The sequence below is a fragment of the Lycorma delicatula genome, chromosome 1, assembly GCF_047948215.1.
Source record: "Lycorma delicatula isolate Av1 chromosome 1, ASM4794821v1, whole genome shotgun sequence".
Classification (NCBI taxonomy): domain Eukaryota; kingdom Metazoa; phylum Arthropoda; class Insecta; order Hemiptera; family Fulgoridae; genus Lycorma; species Lycorma delicatula.
This window is the reverse complement of record NC_134455.1, coordinates 191405650-191424503: the sequence shown is the minus strand read 5'-3', so window position 1 is coordinate 191424503 and position 18854 is coordinate 191405650. Positions and strand designations below refer to the sequence as shown.

The 18854-nt window shown below is 29.9% G+C and overlaps 1 protein-coding gene across 5 annotated transcripts in view; it reads left to right on the top strand.

Moving 5' to 3' along the window:
• The window catches only part of LOC142326583 (putative phospholipid-transporting ATPase IIB), a 115531-nt gene that overhangs the window by 37606 nt on the left and 59071 nt on the right, over window positions 1–18854 (top strand). For all 5 annotated transcript variants that reach the window (XM_075369176.1, XM_075369171.1, XM_075369197.1 and 2 more), the window contains 5 exons: window positions 3426–3539; window positions 8919–9086; window positions 10442–10684; window positions 14347–14532; window positions 17831–17952. In XM_075369176.1, coding sequence (XP_075225291.1) covers window positions 3426–3539; window positions 8919–9086; window positions 10442–10684; window positions 14347–14532; window positions 17831–17952 — 833 coding nt within the window. The remainder of the gene's footprint in view (window positions 1–3425; window positions 3540–8918; window positions 9087–10441; window positions 10685–14346; window positions 14533–17830; window positions 17953–18854) is intronic.

Genomic DNA, 18854 nt, shown 5'->3' with positions numbered 1-18854 from the left:
AATGGAAATTTTATCCCTTTAGTCTTCAAACATTTTAACACTGTCAGCTAAGTGACTAATACGCTTAGATTTTTTCAGTAGTATTTATTTTGTATAACCTTTGGTTATAAAATTATAACAATCAGTATATGGTGTACTATTTTTTGGCAAGATTACAAACATCTTGCTGATCTGAATACATGGTTACAAGGAATAGATAACCTAATATACAGTCTTTAAGAAATGATCAGATCTAGGGTGTCCAGGCTAAAGGTATCCAAAAGTAATGGTCTGTATTAAAAATAAAAAAAAAAAAAAAAAAAAAAAAAAAAAAAAAAAAAAAAAAAAAAAAAACAGTTGTAATCTCTTAAATGTAGGCTCAGTCGACAGGAAATATCTCCAAGATTTGTACTTCATACTCTCAAGGTCAGTAGAATACTCATGCATAGGCAAGCCAATTAACAATGTAATTATAGTCAGTAGTAGTCAGTCAGGATGTGGACCCCACAACAGAAGGTTTAGTGCATGCTTTGGTTAGCAGAGTTTCAATCAGTTATGCGTGTTCAATGGTGTGTATGAACTGAGTGGAATATCGATCATCATCCAAGTCTATTTGTTAGTAGGATAAGACTTTAAGAGAGCTTGGAAGGTTGTTTTCACAAACTGGAAATCATTCAAAAGTTTCAGTTAATTACGAGACTGTGGATCATGTTGTTGACATGATCCACAGGGACATACCGAAAGTCAATCTCTGGTTAGTACTACACAAAAATGACATTTTTTTTCATGGAGCCCACTGTGTAAGAACACACGTACCCTTGATATGCTTGAGAACTTTTCTGTTCCTCAGATTGTTCCTGTAGGCTTCAGTTTCTAACAAGATGGTGCTCCACCACACTTTCATTGAGATGTTACCATATTCTTGAACAACACTTTCCCTGGATACTGGATTGTATGAGGAGGTCCAACTTCATGGCCACCTAGATCTCCAGATATTACCCCGTTGGATTTGTTTGTTTGGGTATTTATTAAATGTCGTGTGTACCAAAGAAAGGTTTTTGAGATATGGAAGATTTAAAACAGAGAATTGTTGAAGCTGTTAGTACCGCAGATGCTCCTAAGCACCTGACAAGAGTTAGATTATTATCTAGACATTTGCTGAGCTACAAAAGGTTCACACATTGAACTTGTCGAACCTACATTAAAGCTTGGTGAATTACTGTTTATTTTTAAAAAAATTATTAAATTATGCAAGGGTAAGTCAATTATTATCTGCAATTTAGTTATATTTTTGTTTATGTTGGTAGTACTGTTGTGTTGCATAGATGACGCATGCGTGGTTGAATTGTTGTTACATCTGTGCAGGTTTGATGCTGCTAGGTTAGTTCCATTATCACTGCCCTGCCGTTAACCATGGCTGCTCCGCTTTCTGTTTGCACCAAAGAAGATCAACGTTCAGTGACCGTTTTTTGTGGTCAGAAGGTGTATCAGGGGCCGAAATTCATCGAAGACTTTCGGTAGAGTACGGGAACAGTGTGTTGCTGCAACGAATCTATTAATGGATTGAAAAATTCAAAAATGGTTGCACAAATGTTATGCAGGAGAAGGAGCTGGACAACCGTTTACCGCCACAAATGAGGAAAAGATTGAGCGTGCACATGACATGGACAGACAAGTAACTATTGATGAAGTGGCACATCGTCTGCAAATTAGTCATGGTTCTGCCTATGAAATCATCCACAACATATTTGGGTTTCATAAAGACTGTGCAAGATGGGTCTCAAAACAACTCACACAGTTGCATAAACAAACACGCTTGGACATCTGCCAAAAACATTTGAATCGCTTTGGTAACGAACGGGACATCTTCTTAGAAAAAAAAAAAAAAAAAAAAAAAAAAATCATCACTGGTGACGAAACATGGATTCATCATTACAAGCCAGAGGGTAAACTGCACAGTGTGGAATGGAAACATCCAAATTCGCCCTGCAAAAAAAGTTCAAGACCCAACCATCCGCAGGAAAACTGATGCTTACGGTTTTTTGGGACTTACAAGGTACTGAAACATGATGAGGAGAGGGACACAACAATAAACAGTGCACGTTACAGTGATATGCTTACTGCCAAGCTGAAGCCTGCAATTCAAAACAAACGCCGAGAACTGATGTCGAAAGGTGTTGTGTTGTTGCACGACAATGCCCGTCCACATACTGCTGCCCACACTGCTGAAATGCTCTAGAAATTCAACTGTGAAGTACTGGCTCATCCTCCGTATAGTCGACAAAGTGCGTTGAAATGCAAGGGGACTGACCGTGTTGAAAAATGATGTACATGTAAGTTTCCTATTTGTATTGCAATAAAATTTATAACTAATTGCGGATAATTGACTTACCCTCGTATTAACTGGTTCTCTTAATATAAACTGTTATTTTTTAATGCCTTTATCCCGGACATCTGTATGAAGTAGATGTGCAAAGGAATTGATTTTATTTTCAGTACAGTATTGATTTAAAAGAAAAATTTGACTACTTTCAGTGTTATTCAAGGTTACTTTCAGTTGTACTCTAAATTAACATTTTTCCAAACATTCACTTCCATTCTTTCAACATGTGACCATTCAAGAGCCACCTACATTTCTGTACAGTTTGTTTTCATAAGAATATTATAAATTCAAAAGTCAGGAGTAGAATGCAGATACCCACATTTTAAACTTGTTAATGGTGCTAAAAATGTACTGTATGTTTGACTATTTATTTAATTTTATTGTAACAATGGTTTTTATTGTTGCTTTTTAAAAATTATTTCTCCAGTTTATAAAGCAATAAACAAAGGATATTATTTCAGTGCAGAGTACATAACTATAAAGAAATAAATGATAAATAAAGAACTAATATAAGTAGATAAGTTTTTTATGAAAATTAGTATATGTATAGGCTTGAATTCTTTTCTAATATTGTGACTATCATATTGTACCCCTTAACAACAGGTAGAAATATTGGCACCCACTTTGAAAAAAGAAGACTTCTGATGTATTTATTTTTCTAGTGCTTACAGTTAAAAAATTGACCCACTTCTATGATATGTTTGCAGATTTCAAGTCCCATATAATGAGAAATTTGAGAAATGTCTTGCATGAGTATAAAAGTTTAAAGTAATATTAATGATGACATTTTTATTGGTTTGGAAGATAAGTATGCATTTAATGTAGATCCATTAATACCACTAATTAATAGTTGAGTGATAATAGTGAATTAGTGATAATATGAATTTCTTCATATTTCAAGCGGTAAGTTATCGGAAGTTATTAATTAAAATAATTCTTTTAAATATAAGATTAACTATATTTTCAGGTTTCATTTTCATGGTTTTCTAAAGTTTAAAATTTTATAATATTTATTTTTTGGCAAAATTTTTATTATTAATGTTTGTGTTTATTTAATTTTCAGGTATTGTTTCAACAGTTCAAATTTTTCTTGAATCTTTATTTTTTACTGATGGCAATGTCTCAATTCATTCCCGAACTTAGGCTTGGCTACCTTTACACTTATTGGGGTCCTTTAGTAAGTATATTTATTTTTACATGCAAACTATAATTTATTCTGTTCTATTGGATAGTAGTCCTTGATCTGTTTGATTTTTCAAATTTTGTTCTTTTAGAAACCAAGTTTATTGAGAATTTAATGCTGTTAAATCTCACTTATTAACATATATATTTTCTTTGATTGTATAATGGTGCTGTCAGTATCAGTGTTAACTTGATCTTTATCTTATCAATTATAACCTCTGTGGTCTATGAGATAATCCCTCATTTCATGTATTTTTTTTGCTTATTACTGCACAATGTTTTTGTTGATGTCTCCCTCCATTTAGCTGCCTTTTTCAATATTTATAAAGTTTCATTTGGTCATGGTTAAGTATCAGTTAATTTCTGCTATTTGACATTAAGTGAAGATTTTCCCCAGTATATATAAATTGACTAGATCAAGATGATTAGTTCTTCCTTTTCTTTTATTTTAAAATTATTTAATACTAAATCGCTTGCTTTGAAAATACTAGGAATTTTTTTTTGTGCATTTTTAGTTATAGCACTTACTCAGTGAAGTTACAGTAACTCAGTTTAATAGTAATTTTTGTTTTGTCTTACTTTTTGACCAATATATATTTGCCTAAATGTGAAAGTGGGTAAATGTATGATTGACAAAAGCAAATAGTAAGTGTTGCAGTTTGAAGAAGTACAGAATGAAGTAAAAGAAAGTTAATATATGCAATAAACTTAAATGATAATAATGGTTAATGAAACAAAGACAAATTATAATGATCACAGTAAAATCAAGAGATAAATTTGTTTTCTGTAATCAAACTTCATTAAACTGATAAACATAATACTTTCACAAAGAATACTCTTTGTAGAATAATATTTATAGGATATTTAATTAAAATGTCTTCTTTTGGTTTGGATTATTTTCTGTAGGCTGTGGATGAAAAGCACTAGAAATTTTCACTTAAAAGTACTGTCTTCTTTTTTGTTTAACAAAATAACTGTAAAGAAGACACAAATGTAAGATAACTTAGTTATGATTAAAAAAAAACGGTAAAATCTCTTTCATGATTGTATTAGCTTATGCATCATGAAGCAATGTATGCTCATTTTGTATATAGACACCTAAAAGACTGGTCAAACAACCCAGAACTATATATGAACATATTTAAAAACATAAATATTATTTTTACATTTGTGTTTTTCTTTTCATTTATTATAAAATTACGGAACATGGTATGAATTAAATTATTAGCTTTTAATCCCGTTTGAGTTAAAGAATATTGTAATACGACTAGTGCATTTAAGTATGCGCTCATAAAAAGGAATTTTTTAAGATAAACTATTTAATTTTGAGATAGAATTGCTGAATTGGTTTTTCAGTTTTCTTTTAGTATTATTTACAGTTTTTTTTACAGATGGTTTAAAAATTTTGATTTGTAACATTTTATGGAAGTTATATTGTCTATGTGGTATAATATTATTAGTCTGTATTACAGTACTACTGTCAAGAAAGTAGATTTCAGGTAGAAAAAGCAATAAAATTTTTTCTATTTACTGGAACCATGATATTAATGGATAAATAAACATTTATGTAGAAGTCCAGATTTTAGCATTTTTTTGTGGACAATTAGTGGGTCTCTACCAGAGTATTTAATTCAAAGTCTCTTGCGATATTTTTCATTAGTAAATGAGGGGTTGGTAATATGGAGAGAGAAAGAAAAAACTTTAGTACAAACTATTTTATCTTTTTAAAAATAAGAAGAAAATTCTACAATTATTTCTGTGTAAAATTAGTTGAATACTCTTTCTTTGTCAACTGTAGTTAATTATTATTGGCATGAAAAAAAGGGAAAGTTTGCATTTACAAAATCAGCTGAAGTATAGAATAGAAAAAAATTGTATTAAATGTTAATTTCCTCTTTTTATCTATAATTTTAGTATGAAATTATTTTCTTAACATAATTCAATTTTTTTCTCCCGAAATAAAAACATGTCATGCTAACTGAACATAGAAATTAGTTAAATTAGTAAATCACTACATTTACTTAACAATAAAGGTGATATCTTCCTATCCACTCATCTGTACAAAATAGTAATGCTAACTGCATCATAGGCTTTTCTTTATAGTTTTTAATTAAGACATGTAGAGTCTGATATATTAAACTGTGTACTTTCACTACAATCAAACTTAAACCATCAAAATTTTAGTTAAAAATTATTATATTTTTTTCCTGCTTATGAAATAATGAATAAAATTTAGTGGATTAGAAATGTGTAAATGAAATCTTGCAGTCCCAATCATAATATGGTGTAACTATACTGTGTTTAAATTTTTCTTAGAAACTAAAAAGTGACTACTACTTTTAACCTACACCCACTTGGAAAAAAACTCTTTCTTTCTGTTACATAATAACTAACCTATTCTCATTGTTCTTGCTCAGTGTGGGTGATTTTGTAATAATAGTTTTCTAGTTACTACCAGTTTTTCCTATGACCTGTTTGAAGTAATACTATTGGTAAATAGTAATGAGACTGAAATTGTACCAGAGCGGTGATATATAGCAATTAAGGCAATAAGAACTATATCCAGTATTTTACAAGTACCAACACACAACAGCAGTTACCTATCTTTTTAAAATTAAAATTCAGTAGTTTTTCAGATAAAGTTTCTTCTCATTTTATTTATGATTACTTTTTGCTGTTCTACAAATGTTAATTTTCATCTAATCAAAATTAATAATAAACCAATCCTTCCTCATATATAGACCATTTCTTGAAAGATAGCCCATAACTCAAAAACCTTTTCTTCACTTTGAAGAAAAATTACAGTAATGAATAAATAAATACTATAGATTAAAATAGAAATGATAGCGGGAGGTGATCAAACCCTTGATTTTTTTTTTATCATTATGAAGTGAGTTAAACTGATGTAATTCAAACCCTTAAGTAATTACCAAATCAGCTGATTCGGAAGTCGAGAGTTACAGTGTTCAAGTCCTAGTAAAGCCAGTTATTTTTACACAATCAGTTGCATGATCCTGTGGTTCACGCCAAACTAGGTACACCAAATAGCAAAGCCTTCCGTGTACCTTTCAGCCATCCCCTTAAATATACAAAACAATTAGTGGATACTGTATGAGGAGCCCACATTATCCTGATCACCAATTTTACACTGAAACAACAAATGATACAATATTTTAAATTAAAGGTTAATGTTTTTCTATTTGATTTTAGGTAAACTCACCACATACATAACAAAAGGCATCCAAATCATTTACACAGTTTAGAACCATTGACACTGCACTGTTAAACTTAAGACAGCAATAAGACTTAACAAAATTAATTCATTCCTAAATTCAGTGCTTAATGCAAACAACACAGCTGTGTTTTCAGCTATATTTTTGACCTACACAGACTTAATTAATGTTGTCCATGAAGGCTCACCCTTTAGTATTAGATGTCTTAATATGTTGACTATGGTATAGTTTAATTCTTTGTCTAGTATTGTCTATTTATAGTTTACAAATTATGTTAACAAAGTTAAACAATAAAAAATGGGTTAACAAAATACAATTTAGGAGCTTAAAATGCTAACTATATGTTGAAAAATGAAAAAAGTCGTTTAATTAAAATTAAAAAATTTTTAAAAATGGTGGGTGATAGAAAGATTCCGAGTTGATATTCATTTTCAGCATCAAAAAACAGATTAAAATCATGTATCACATGTTAGGAAACAAAAATTATGTTTCAGTGTTTTATTTTCTTAAATCCATTATAATATAATAAACCCTTAGAAAAGAGATCAATTAATAATAGTTATTTGGTATGGGCTGTAACAAAAGCAGATATATATGTTTGCTCTAAAATTATGTTCTGTAATATTAGAGTGAATTAGACTCCTGATCAGAGATGCATCCAGATTTTTTTGGGGAGATCAGTTCATTAGAATTCCAAAGATCTTTCCAATTTTTCCATTTAATATTCATTCATTGGTCCAGATAATATAAGGATTTCTTTTTAAGGTGACCAGCCCCTACCTGAATAAAAAAAAATTATTTGCACATTTCAGAACACTTGCATAAAAAAATGGAATAAGTATTTTTTTTTTTTTTTACATCATTTAAGGAAACATTAAAACAACTATTATGGAAACAGTTCTTGAGATACTTTGAGCTTCCAGTATCCCACAAATTTTTATCTTGCTTTGGTCTAATACACCTTGAAAAGAAGTATTATGTAAAATTTCATTTAGTTATTAAGTAATGAAATTTTACATATATTCTTTCTGAAGGGGGATTTGTTTCATATTTCTGTGTTTAGAAGTTTTATCGTACAACTGCGTATTAAATTTCATCTTTTATATTTTATTAATGGAACTATTTCTTTACATTCTAGAAATAGTTGTTGGTCAAGATTGATTAACTGATACTTCATCTGCTAACTAAATTTCTATGAAAGAAAGTTTGTTCCTTTTGAATACTTCATTTATCAAACGATTTGATAATTTTATTCTATAAGAATTCATGTTAAACTGTAAAAATCAATGTATATAGAGTTTGTTGATCGTATAGTTTAAAATGACAATTTCATTATCTGCATAAAAATGTAAATTATTTTCAGAAGTATTAATTTTTAAAAAACAATCATATTTACCAAAAGATTGAAATTGATGTTTCAGTTAATTCATAATTATGTATAGCATTTCAAAGTAATTTATTCTGTCTAGAAATTTTAAATTAGGCATTTTTAAATGGAATTGCATAAAAAGCAAATTGTGCAGAAAAATATGTTTGTAGCAGCATTGAAAGTAATTTCTAGTGTATTATTTGTATGGATCAAAGAATTGTGTTTAAGTAACTGTAAATTAAATAACAACCACTTAGAAAAGGATTCAACGAAACTAAATAAAAATATAATGAAATAAGTAAATACGATTTATAATAAATTTGTTTTTAATAATAAATCAATAAAAGAATAAACTAGCACGTATAATTATCTTTATAAATTGAATTTTAAAATAAAAATTAGACCATGAGGCATTCTGTTTTGATTAGTTTGAAGTTATTGTTAAATTGTTAACTAAAACGTTCATCTAATTCTGATGTAGTAAAGGAATTAAAAATATACACAAAAATTGATTTTAATGACGAAGCTTCTAATTAAAATTGTATAATATTTTTATTATTATTGTCAAACATTTTCAATTATTGTTGTGATAATCCTCTAGCAGAGGTTGCTAGTAGAGATCATAGGTGATTTAAAAGTTTAGAATATGTACCAGTTAAGTTTAAATTTGCTTAAGTTTGTCATCACTAAGGAATCATTTTGTGTATGCTTCATGATGATTTTCATGAATAGAGAAAGAATATAATCATATTGTTGTTACTTTACTTTTTAGTGTTTTGTTCTCACTGTGACAATATGTCGTGAAGCAGTGGATGATTTTCGAAGACATCAGCGGGACCAAGAAGTTAATAGTCAGAAATACAGAAGACTGATTCGTGCAAGGGATGGATCTGTAACAACTGAGTTAGTTCCATCATCAAAACTTTATGTTGGTGATCTGGTAAGTAGAATTCTAGATATGATTTGATTTTACATATCAGCTTTTGTAATAGTTATGTAAATTTTTTAAAAGTTATCTGTTTGTATAATTATTAACTGTTAAGTCCTTATTTTAAAGAATGTGTGTGCATACATCTTCTGAGTACATTTCCATATGAACAGCGGAAAGATAACTCTGTCATTTTGAATATCTCATTAATAACAATAGTTTCAGTCTGTAACTAATTTTTACAAACATTGAAATTATTTTATAGTTAACGTTTTATAGCAGAAATGTGTAAAATGTCAAGTTATGTCTGTTAAATTACTTACTACATGGTTCTTTCAAGTAATCACTTTTTCTTTTCATTGATTAAAAATTTTGAGATCTGGTTAATGTGCCGAATTTCATTCTTGTATTCTAGCAATTTGGTGGTTTTGTAATTTTTTTATGATATATATATTTTTTTTTTTCAAATAGCACCCAGTTACAGCCTGCAGCTGAACTAAAGCCCTCATAGCAGTTGAAGCAAAACTGGCATTTGTTATCATGTCAAAAACACTTATATATGCTTCATGAAAATATTAACATTATATATAATTATATTTATGTTTTTATGTGATTTATAAAATAATTATAACTTACTGTATTTAAATAACAGCATTTAAATTAAAATGTGTACTTTAAATAATGGGTAATTTTCCTTCACTATTGCAATAATGGTAAAATAATAAATAAAATACATGAATAAATAAAAAAATAAAAATATATATGAAAATTTGTAAATTAAATTTCAAAATAAGTGTTTTTTTATTTATTTGTGGGTTAAATATTTTACCATTTTTGTAATATTGAATTCCTTAAACAACAAAGCTTAAATTAAGAAAGCTTTTATACCACTTTTGAGGAGTAGAGATGAATTGAAAGATCATTAAATCATTTTTTGATAACAAAATTTTATTGCTTTATCATAGGAACCCCAAATTACTTGTACTCAGCCTCTTCTTTTCATAAATTTATTTTTTAAGGATACCCAACATTATTCCAAGCTATTCTGAAAAACATCATTGGCATTCTTTGAATAATGTGCATCATATGGCTTACTTGAAAAAGTGAGTTTGACTTTTCTTACTGATAGATCTAGTAGAAATAAACTCCAAAAATAAAGTAGATAAGCATTATTACACACACATACAGCCAATAGTGTTTGTACAGTTATATCAAAATTGAATTGACAAAGTCATTCTCTACTTATGTGTGTAGTTCAATAGTTTTGTAACTGGTTTGATGAATTTTTAATCACATCTCGTGCAACTTTACTGTTTCATTAAAAATTATTTCTTTATAAATTTCTTTTTATGTTTGTTTATAAATAGATAATGGTTGAGAAAGATCAGCGAGTTCCTGCAGATCTTGTTTTACTAAGAACTTCAGAACACTCAGGTGCATGTTTTGTGCGTACTGATCAGCTTGATGGTGAAACAGACTGGAAGTTGCGTCTTGCTGTTCCTGATACCCAGAAACTTGAATCTGACCAAAAACTTTTTGAAATTCATGCATCATTATTTGCTGAAAAGCCTCAGCGTGATATCCATAGTTTTATTGGAACATTTACTCGAGTAAGTAATTTTGTTTATTTGATTATTATTAGATTTGTAATTTATCAACCTAAATAATTATCTTCTATGAAGCTGATTGTCACTTAAAACCTACATTTTTGTTACTACATCACCAAATTTGATAAGTTATACACATCTAAATTAGTCCTGTATTTGTTTTTTTACATCTGCTTAAAAAATAATAATAGAAACGAGAAAAATAGGAAATTTATATCAAATTATGTATTTAGGTCACACAGTAGCCAAGACTGGGCTAATTCATATCGTAGATCTTGTAGCAGTTTTCAAAATTTAACATTAAACGATCCAAATTAATATGTAATCATTTAATTTCATGATTCACAAAGAAAAGTTAAAAAACTAAATTTTGAAATCTAGATATTGTGTAACATAACCACAAGGGCATTTAGTGATCTCATCCAGCAATATTTTTTTTGTGGAATGTAAGCACCATACTTCCTCAGTACTAATTTTTTTAAATTTTTTGTTTAAATAGTCCTTACTGTTATTTGTTCAGTAATCATTAAAGATTCAATGGTTACAAGAACTGGTTGGTTAAATGATGCTGCTACTCTTGAAGCATTCAAGGAATTTTGGAATCATCATATCACAAGGAAAATTTAGGTGGATATTTAACCAGGGCTCTCAGCTGTAATAAATTTTGTATTTTTTAGAAATGAAAATCTTTATTAAATTTGGATCAGTTTTTGTGTCCACATCAACATTATTTGCCTTAGCAAAGGAGACATGGATTTAATAGAATTTCCATTTTATCTAAAGAAACTCATATTATCTGCTTAAATATATATGGTAGTTCAGTATCATTAAGCATCATAAAATTGGATTTTGGTTAAGATAATAAACAGTGTTCCTTGCAACATCCAATTATGTAACAACTTGAATATTTCTGAGCGTAGCCACCTGGAAACGTAGGGTGTGAGGTTATATATAATGCTAACAGCTGAAGACAGTCATTGAATTGGTTCCTGTAGGTCACTGAAGTTAGGAATGCTGAGAATTCAGAAATTAGCAATCTACCACCATATGCTGCTGACATTTTTTTTTTTTTGTTGGTAATAACCATTGAAGTCAATGTTATTTAAAATGTTAAATTAAAAAAAAATGGTCAGTAACATTGCAAATATTATATAGTATTTTGCTACTGATGAGCTAAAAAGTATTTCATCACTTAAATGCAAACTGACTGCCATAAATCAATTCAATCAGATATTTTCTTGAAAATAAAGTAGAAAATGAAGTTCTCAAATCCCTGGTTTCTTGACTATTGTATAGGAAGAAACCCTCTATTTTAATTAGAGTCTTGAGAATCTGTTCTAGCAAGTATTTCTTTCAATAACAAGTTTGTCATAATTGCAGTTTATCCTCTATAAAAATTATGGCAGGTCATCATCATTTTTGTCAGCATGAAATTATATATACATAATTAAAGAGCTGCGCTGAGAAATTTTTGAAATAGGAAGAAAAGTAAATAATGTTCAAGAGTTATTTAAAGAAATTAAAGCTGAATAATAATAAATGTAAAATTTTGACTTAGCCATCTTAAATAGTTATGAAGTAATGAATTAAAAATAAATAAATAGATAAATAATTGTATAATGGAAGTAAATGCTTTTGATGCACTACAAAAAATTCTACTTAAATGTATATAATAAAACATCTACAAAAAATAATTATATAATTTAGCTGCGATCTATTTGAGTGAAATATGTTTATTATACAGACTATACCATTTTTAATGTTAAATTAGCCACCATGCTTTGCTTCACCCCCTTATATTAAATAGAATAATACAACATTTATCTCTAGAAGGATCAGTACCTTGTATAACAGAAACATCTACTGCCTACTACAAAATCTATTTAATAGTTGTATGATAGTCATTATCATTTAACAAAAATTTAAAGGGATGTTGAGTATTGGTCCCTATATGACTACTTGTAAATCAATTGTCTGTGATGTAGAGATATTTCTTCTTTGTTTACGGACTAGGCACTACATCTGTCCCAGCCTCTTTTCTTCTCTTTCTCGATCTGCTCAAAACTTCTTCCAATCGGTCTATAATTAAGAGCCTGTAGGGCTATACTACCCTCCGCCATCCTCTCCACATGTTCCTTCTACCTTTTTCTGTACCTCAGAACTTCCTCAATTGTCATCCCCTCTACCCAAATCATCTTTTATCAGGCTACTTCTAAGTTTGACTCTTAGTCACGTGTTTCACCATTCTTAAGAACCTCATTTCAGTAGCTTCAATTCTTAAACTGGTTTAAAAGGATGTTTCTTTAAAATGAAAAATTATAGGTCAATCTGAATTGTTTGACTTTTAAAAATTAACATTTTTTAGATACCAATAATTATCTGATGGATGTATATTTTACACCCATCCTTTTTTTTTTGTACAGTAATATTTTGAATTGGTAGCTAAATGATGTTCTGTGAAATTTAGAAAAAGACTGAATTTTTATTTAATTTAATGTATCAAAACTGAGTAAATTGTTCTCAACATTATTAAAATAGAATTTTATTGTATTACAATTTTCATTATTGGCACTGTATTGTAATTACAGTAAAGTTAAGATTTCTAAATAATTACTAAAATGTCTTTTATTTTTATGTTATCTTTGATATGTTCCACTCGAAACTAAGCAAAAGGACTTTTGCTTCAATGACTTTGTTTATTTCAGTGTCTGCTATAATGTTTGTGTTAGATAACATATGGACAAATATTAACCTATTTTAAAAAAAGGTTGAAGAATGAATCTATTTTAATTAGATGTGGCAGTTTACTCAGTTGAAATTACAGCAGCAACTGCTATTTCTTCACTTGAAATATTTACTAGTGTTCTACTCCCCTCATTAAAAAATAAATTTTTGATTTTGCTTATTTGGGCGCATGATGAAAAAAATTAAACCAGCCTGCCTCTCTTTTGGTTTTTTAAATTAACATACTTTGATACAAATTATTAAAAAATAAAAATCAAGGAAAAATAAAAGCAAATTGAATCACATATAACTCTCATAAAAGCTTTTTAGAAATTTCATGCTGGGATGTTGTCATACTGTGAGGACAGTATGATTTTATATGAAAGACTCTATATGAATGTTAGTATAAGATTTTTGGCAACAAAATTTGAAACAATTTTTGTACAGAAAATGTTTAATTTTCATAGAGAGCTACTTTCCAGATAATAAGATCTGGTAATGGAAACACCCAATGTTTCAGCTTGTTGCTGGTACAGTATGTTTCCCAACTATTTAATTTTTTATGCTATAGACATTTTTCAAAATGTAATTTCCAATAAATTTACTTTTTGATTTGTTTCCAAGCAGTGTTAGCTATGATTGATTTCTCTTTTTTCATACATTTGTATCTTCACTGTTTGTTTATTTTAGTTTCAGTTTTTCTTGTAGTTAGTCATATATTACCAACTTATAATCACAGTCTTATTTACATTATTTTGTTGCTGTTTATAGAGAAGAGTGTAATTTTTATCCATGCATTATCTGATCTTTCTTTGTCTATTCCAAAATAAAGTTGTTTTACCATCCTTTTTAGTGAAAATTTAAAAAAAATTTTTATTTTATATATTTATTACAAACTTTTAAATAAATCATGTTAAAAAAGTATTTGTTTGTATATTTAGCACGATTGTGGAGGTGAAGAGAGTCTTGATCTTGAAAACACTCTTTGGGCAAACTGCGTCTTAGCATCTGGTACAGCTTTGGGTGCTGTAGTCTATACAGGTTGTGAAACAAGGAGTGTAATGAACAATTCACAACCAAGGAGCAAAGTTGGTTTATTAGATATGGAAATCAACCAGTTAACAAAAGTAAGTTTGCAAATAGTTTATGGAGCAGTACTGATCTGCTAAAACCTTTATGACTCATCAGTATGCTATACCATAAAAGCATATAGCTTCTTCAGTTGTGAATGAAGAAACCTTTAGAAAATAAATGTAGAGAAATCTCATGAGAGTTATAAGTGTCTTTTATTTACTAGACAAAAGATTAATTTTTTTTAATTTGACTTAGCAATGGCTATGTGGCCAATAATTAATGAAAACCACAATGGTAATAAGCACAATATTATTTGACTGTAAATTATGTAAACATGTGATTAAAATAGATAAAATTGAATCCAGATATATAATGAATGATTATATAAAAATTGAGTTGCAGATATTTATGTGTATAAAAATTAAATGTTTATTGCATATGACAATAATTTACACCAAATAAGACATATATCTATATATTAACCAGAGACCTATCTTGGCTGCTTCCTAATACTAGGAGTTTGGGCTTTGGAGAAGCCCAAATAGAAGAATATCTTGGGAAATATGCCTAGATTTTGGAACTTTGAGAATATAAGATTTAAAATGTTGAAATCTAAGATGAAAAACATTCAACTTAAATTTCATGTTTTTGAAGTTCTTATGAAACAAGTAATACTAACCAAATAGAAGTTAAACCTTGTAACATTAAATTGCTTAACCTATTAAGAAAATTCTCCTTTGACATAGATATATTATGATTTATTTCTGTGTATCCAAACCAGAATCTTAATATCATCATTCAAAGTCTGTCTGGAAAGTAATGACATACATTTTATTGTGAAGTGACTGTACATTGCAGTGCGCTCTTATCATCTACCAGGAACAATGGTGGTGTAAGACAACTACCAAGTGAGTGCTTCCTCAGTTGTCTCTGAGCTTTCAGAGGGGAAGGACGAGCAATTTCATAAACCTCTGTTTCATCTCTTGAATAAGTCGTGATGCAGCGCTCACTGGAACAAAGATTTGTGATCAAATTTTATGTGAAACTCGGCAAGTCTGCAACGGAAACTTTTCCAATGGTTCAGCTGGCCTTTAGGGATGAGTATTTATCACAAAGGCAAGTCTACAGATGGCACAAGGTGTTTTTGGAAGTTCGTGAAGAGGTCGACTACAAAGCCTGTACTGGACGCCCATCAGCATCCTCAAACAATGAAAATGTGACTTGTGTGAAAGAACTTTTGTAAATAGACCGTCAAATGAGTGTTAGTTTAGTGCCCAACATGTTAAATATTCCAAAAACTATCGTCCATGAGATTGTGACCAAGGATTTGCACATGAAAAAAGTGTGCTCGAAGCTTGTCCCAAGAATTTTGATCCACGACCAAAAATCTCACCTTGTGGAAATCTGTCAAGACTTTTTGGACAGTGTTATCACAACTGATAAAATGTGGATATTCCGGTATGACCCCGAAACGAAGAGGCAAAGTGCTGAGTGGCGCAGCTTGGCATCCCCTCGCCCCAAGAATGCTTGACTGAACAAATCAAAGATCAAGACCATGCTCATTGTGTTTTTTGACATCAGGAGGATCATTCACCTTGAGTTTGTGCCTCTCAGGACAATCATTAATTCTAAATTTTGCATAGAAGTCCTCAAGAGACTGAGAGCAAGGATCTCCAGCACATCAGCGGCAGTTCAAAACTTCACCTTGACAGTGTACCAACCCACACTGCTTTCACCATAACCAGCTAGCTGCCAAATCTAATATGGCAACGCTGCCCCAGCCACCCTACAGTCCTGACTTGGCTCCCCCAGACTTTTTATTTTCACGTTTGAAGTCCCCACCTGAAAGGACATTGTTACAGAACAGTTGACAATGTGGAAAGCATTTTGTGAAAATGGCTTTAAATGCACTTCCTGAACAGGCCTTCCAGAATGCCTTAGCCGATTGTAAATTCCACTAGAAAAGATGTATTGACGCAGGAGAGCAATATTTTGAAGAATTTTAATGTACAGAAATTCTTATTTCATAAATAAATGCTTTTTGTTTTTTTTTTTTCGTACTTGTAAACTTTGTGACTACTTTCCAGACACTTTGTATGTGATAATTGTAGAACATCACTTTAACTGATTGACTTATGAGATAATTTTATTCATGAATGTTCAGGATTAAATTTAGGACATAATGTCTATTTTTCTCATAAGTAATTCTTCTCTTCATGAAGTAATTTAATTACATTCTTTTTTTACAATTTACTTAATGTAAATAATATGATTGTTCTGCTATCAATTACTTTTAAATTTTATTGAGTAGAATATTGTAATAAATCTACTACTAAATGGAGAATTATTCAAAAGGACTTTTTCTGGTTTGACAGTAAATACAATACTTCTGCAGTCAAATAATCAAAAATATTTCAAGTATAAAAGTTAATTTTTTGACATGAATGTAGGAGATGAAATAAAAAATTTATATTCAATAATTTGCAGATAATTTTTTGTAATGAAATGACAGCTCTAAAAGTTTTAACCTCATAAAAATTTCAACTGGCTGAATTTTTGCTTTTAGGTTATTTATTTATCTGTCATGAATATTCCAGAAGTCTCCAGGCATCCCATGGAGCTTTCTGGATTTGGGGTCTGTAGGCAGTTGCATCCCTTTTGTGATGTGTTAGTGAGGTGTAGTCTTGTACAGACTCGGGTCAATCATGCCTGAGATGTATAGTTAAAACCCAACCACCAAAGAACTCTGGTATCCACGATCTAGTATTAAAATCCAAATAAAAGCAACTACCAATATTAAAATTTGAACCAGAGACCACTGTATTTATAAATGAAAATTAAAACTGCATGATTTCCAGCAGTGCATTTTAAAAAATGGTAGTAAAGTTGTAATTTTTTCCACTTATGTAATTTAATCAGGTCAAATTGTCAATGTAATTGTGTTAAAAACAATATCGTGAGAACCAATTGCACTTTGTTTCACAATAGATTTTTTGTGCAGTTTTAGACAGTATACTGGCCTGAATCTGGAAAATATAAATTCATTTCAGTTTTTATCGTCCGTTAAGGTAATAAATATATTTTGAAATAAAAATCTTAGAAGGATGATTAAATGTTAAGTTTGTTTTTGTGATTGATGTTAAGTTAGTTCTTGTATTACACCTAGAAAATAAGATTGAAATATTTGTCTGACTATGATCTGAATTCTGTGAATTATCACTAAAGCAAATAAAGATAGTAATCTCTAATAATAGTTCTTCTGATGATTTGTACGAATTAAAAATAGCCTTTTTTCCTGACAGTGAAATGTGTTTATTCACCAGTTACCTATTATCAGTTATTAATTTTCAGGTGCTGTTTGGTGCTGTGATTTGTCTTGGTTTTGTTATGATGTGTCTTAAAGGGTTCAATGGTCCATGGTATCGTTACATGTTTAGATTTGTTTTGCTATTTTCTTATATTATACCTATTAGGTAAGTTGTCATTGAATTTATTTTTTTATTGGAATATTTTAATTAAATATCTATGTATTGATATATACTAACTGAGCGAAATTTATTGTATGATTATTTTCACAAGATTATTTTTTTTAAATGTTATAAGCAGGAAAATACTATAAATTTAAATATTTTAATGTTGGTGTTTCATAACCCAAATAATCTAATCTTCCATTAACATCTTTACTCTTTCTTTGCTTTAAAATATATATATATGCTTAAATTAAAACCTGATTATTTTAATACGTGACTGAATAAAAAACAAAATCTGCTGTGAAGACCATTATGTACAATCTCAAGAAGGATATATATACACACATCGAGGTGTGATCGAAAAATACGGTGAATCATTTTTTATTAAAAAAAGTAATAAGGTTACATAGAATTCGATTTAATCTCCTTCAAAGTACTGACCGTGGCTAACAATGCACTTATCCCATCGTTGACTCCATGACTGGAGGCATTTCTGGAAGGCGTCTTTCGGAAGGGCTTTCAGCTGCTCGGTCATGGCCCTCTCAATGGCAGCAATGGTGTCAAAACGTTTTCCTTTAAGCACAGTTTTAATTTTTGAGAAGAGCCAAAAGTCGCATGGTGCTAAATCCAGTGAATATGGTGGATGTGGACAGACAGGAACACTTTTTTCGGCCAAAAACTCACGAATGAGAAGCGAGGTGTGACACGGCGTGTTGTCGCGGTGAAGAAGGAAGCCATTGGTCTATTTTTCTGGTCGCTTTCTTTGTACGTCGTTTCGCAAATGTTGCAGTACACCCTTATAAAATGTTTACAGTTGTGTTCCCCTTGGAACGAACTCTGATCGCACTATGCCCTCACTATCGAAAAAATAACGAGCATGACCTTGATGTTGGATTTTGATTGAC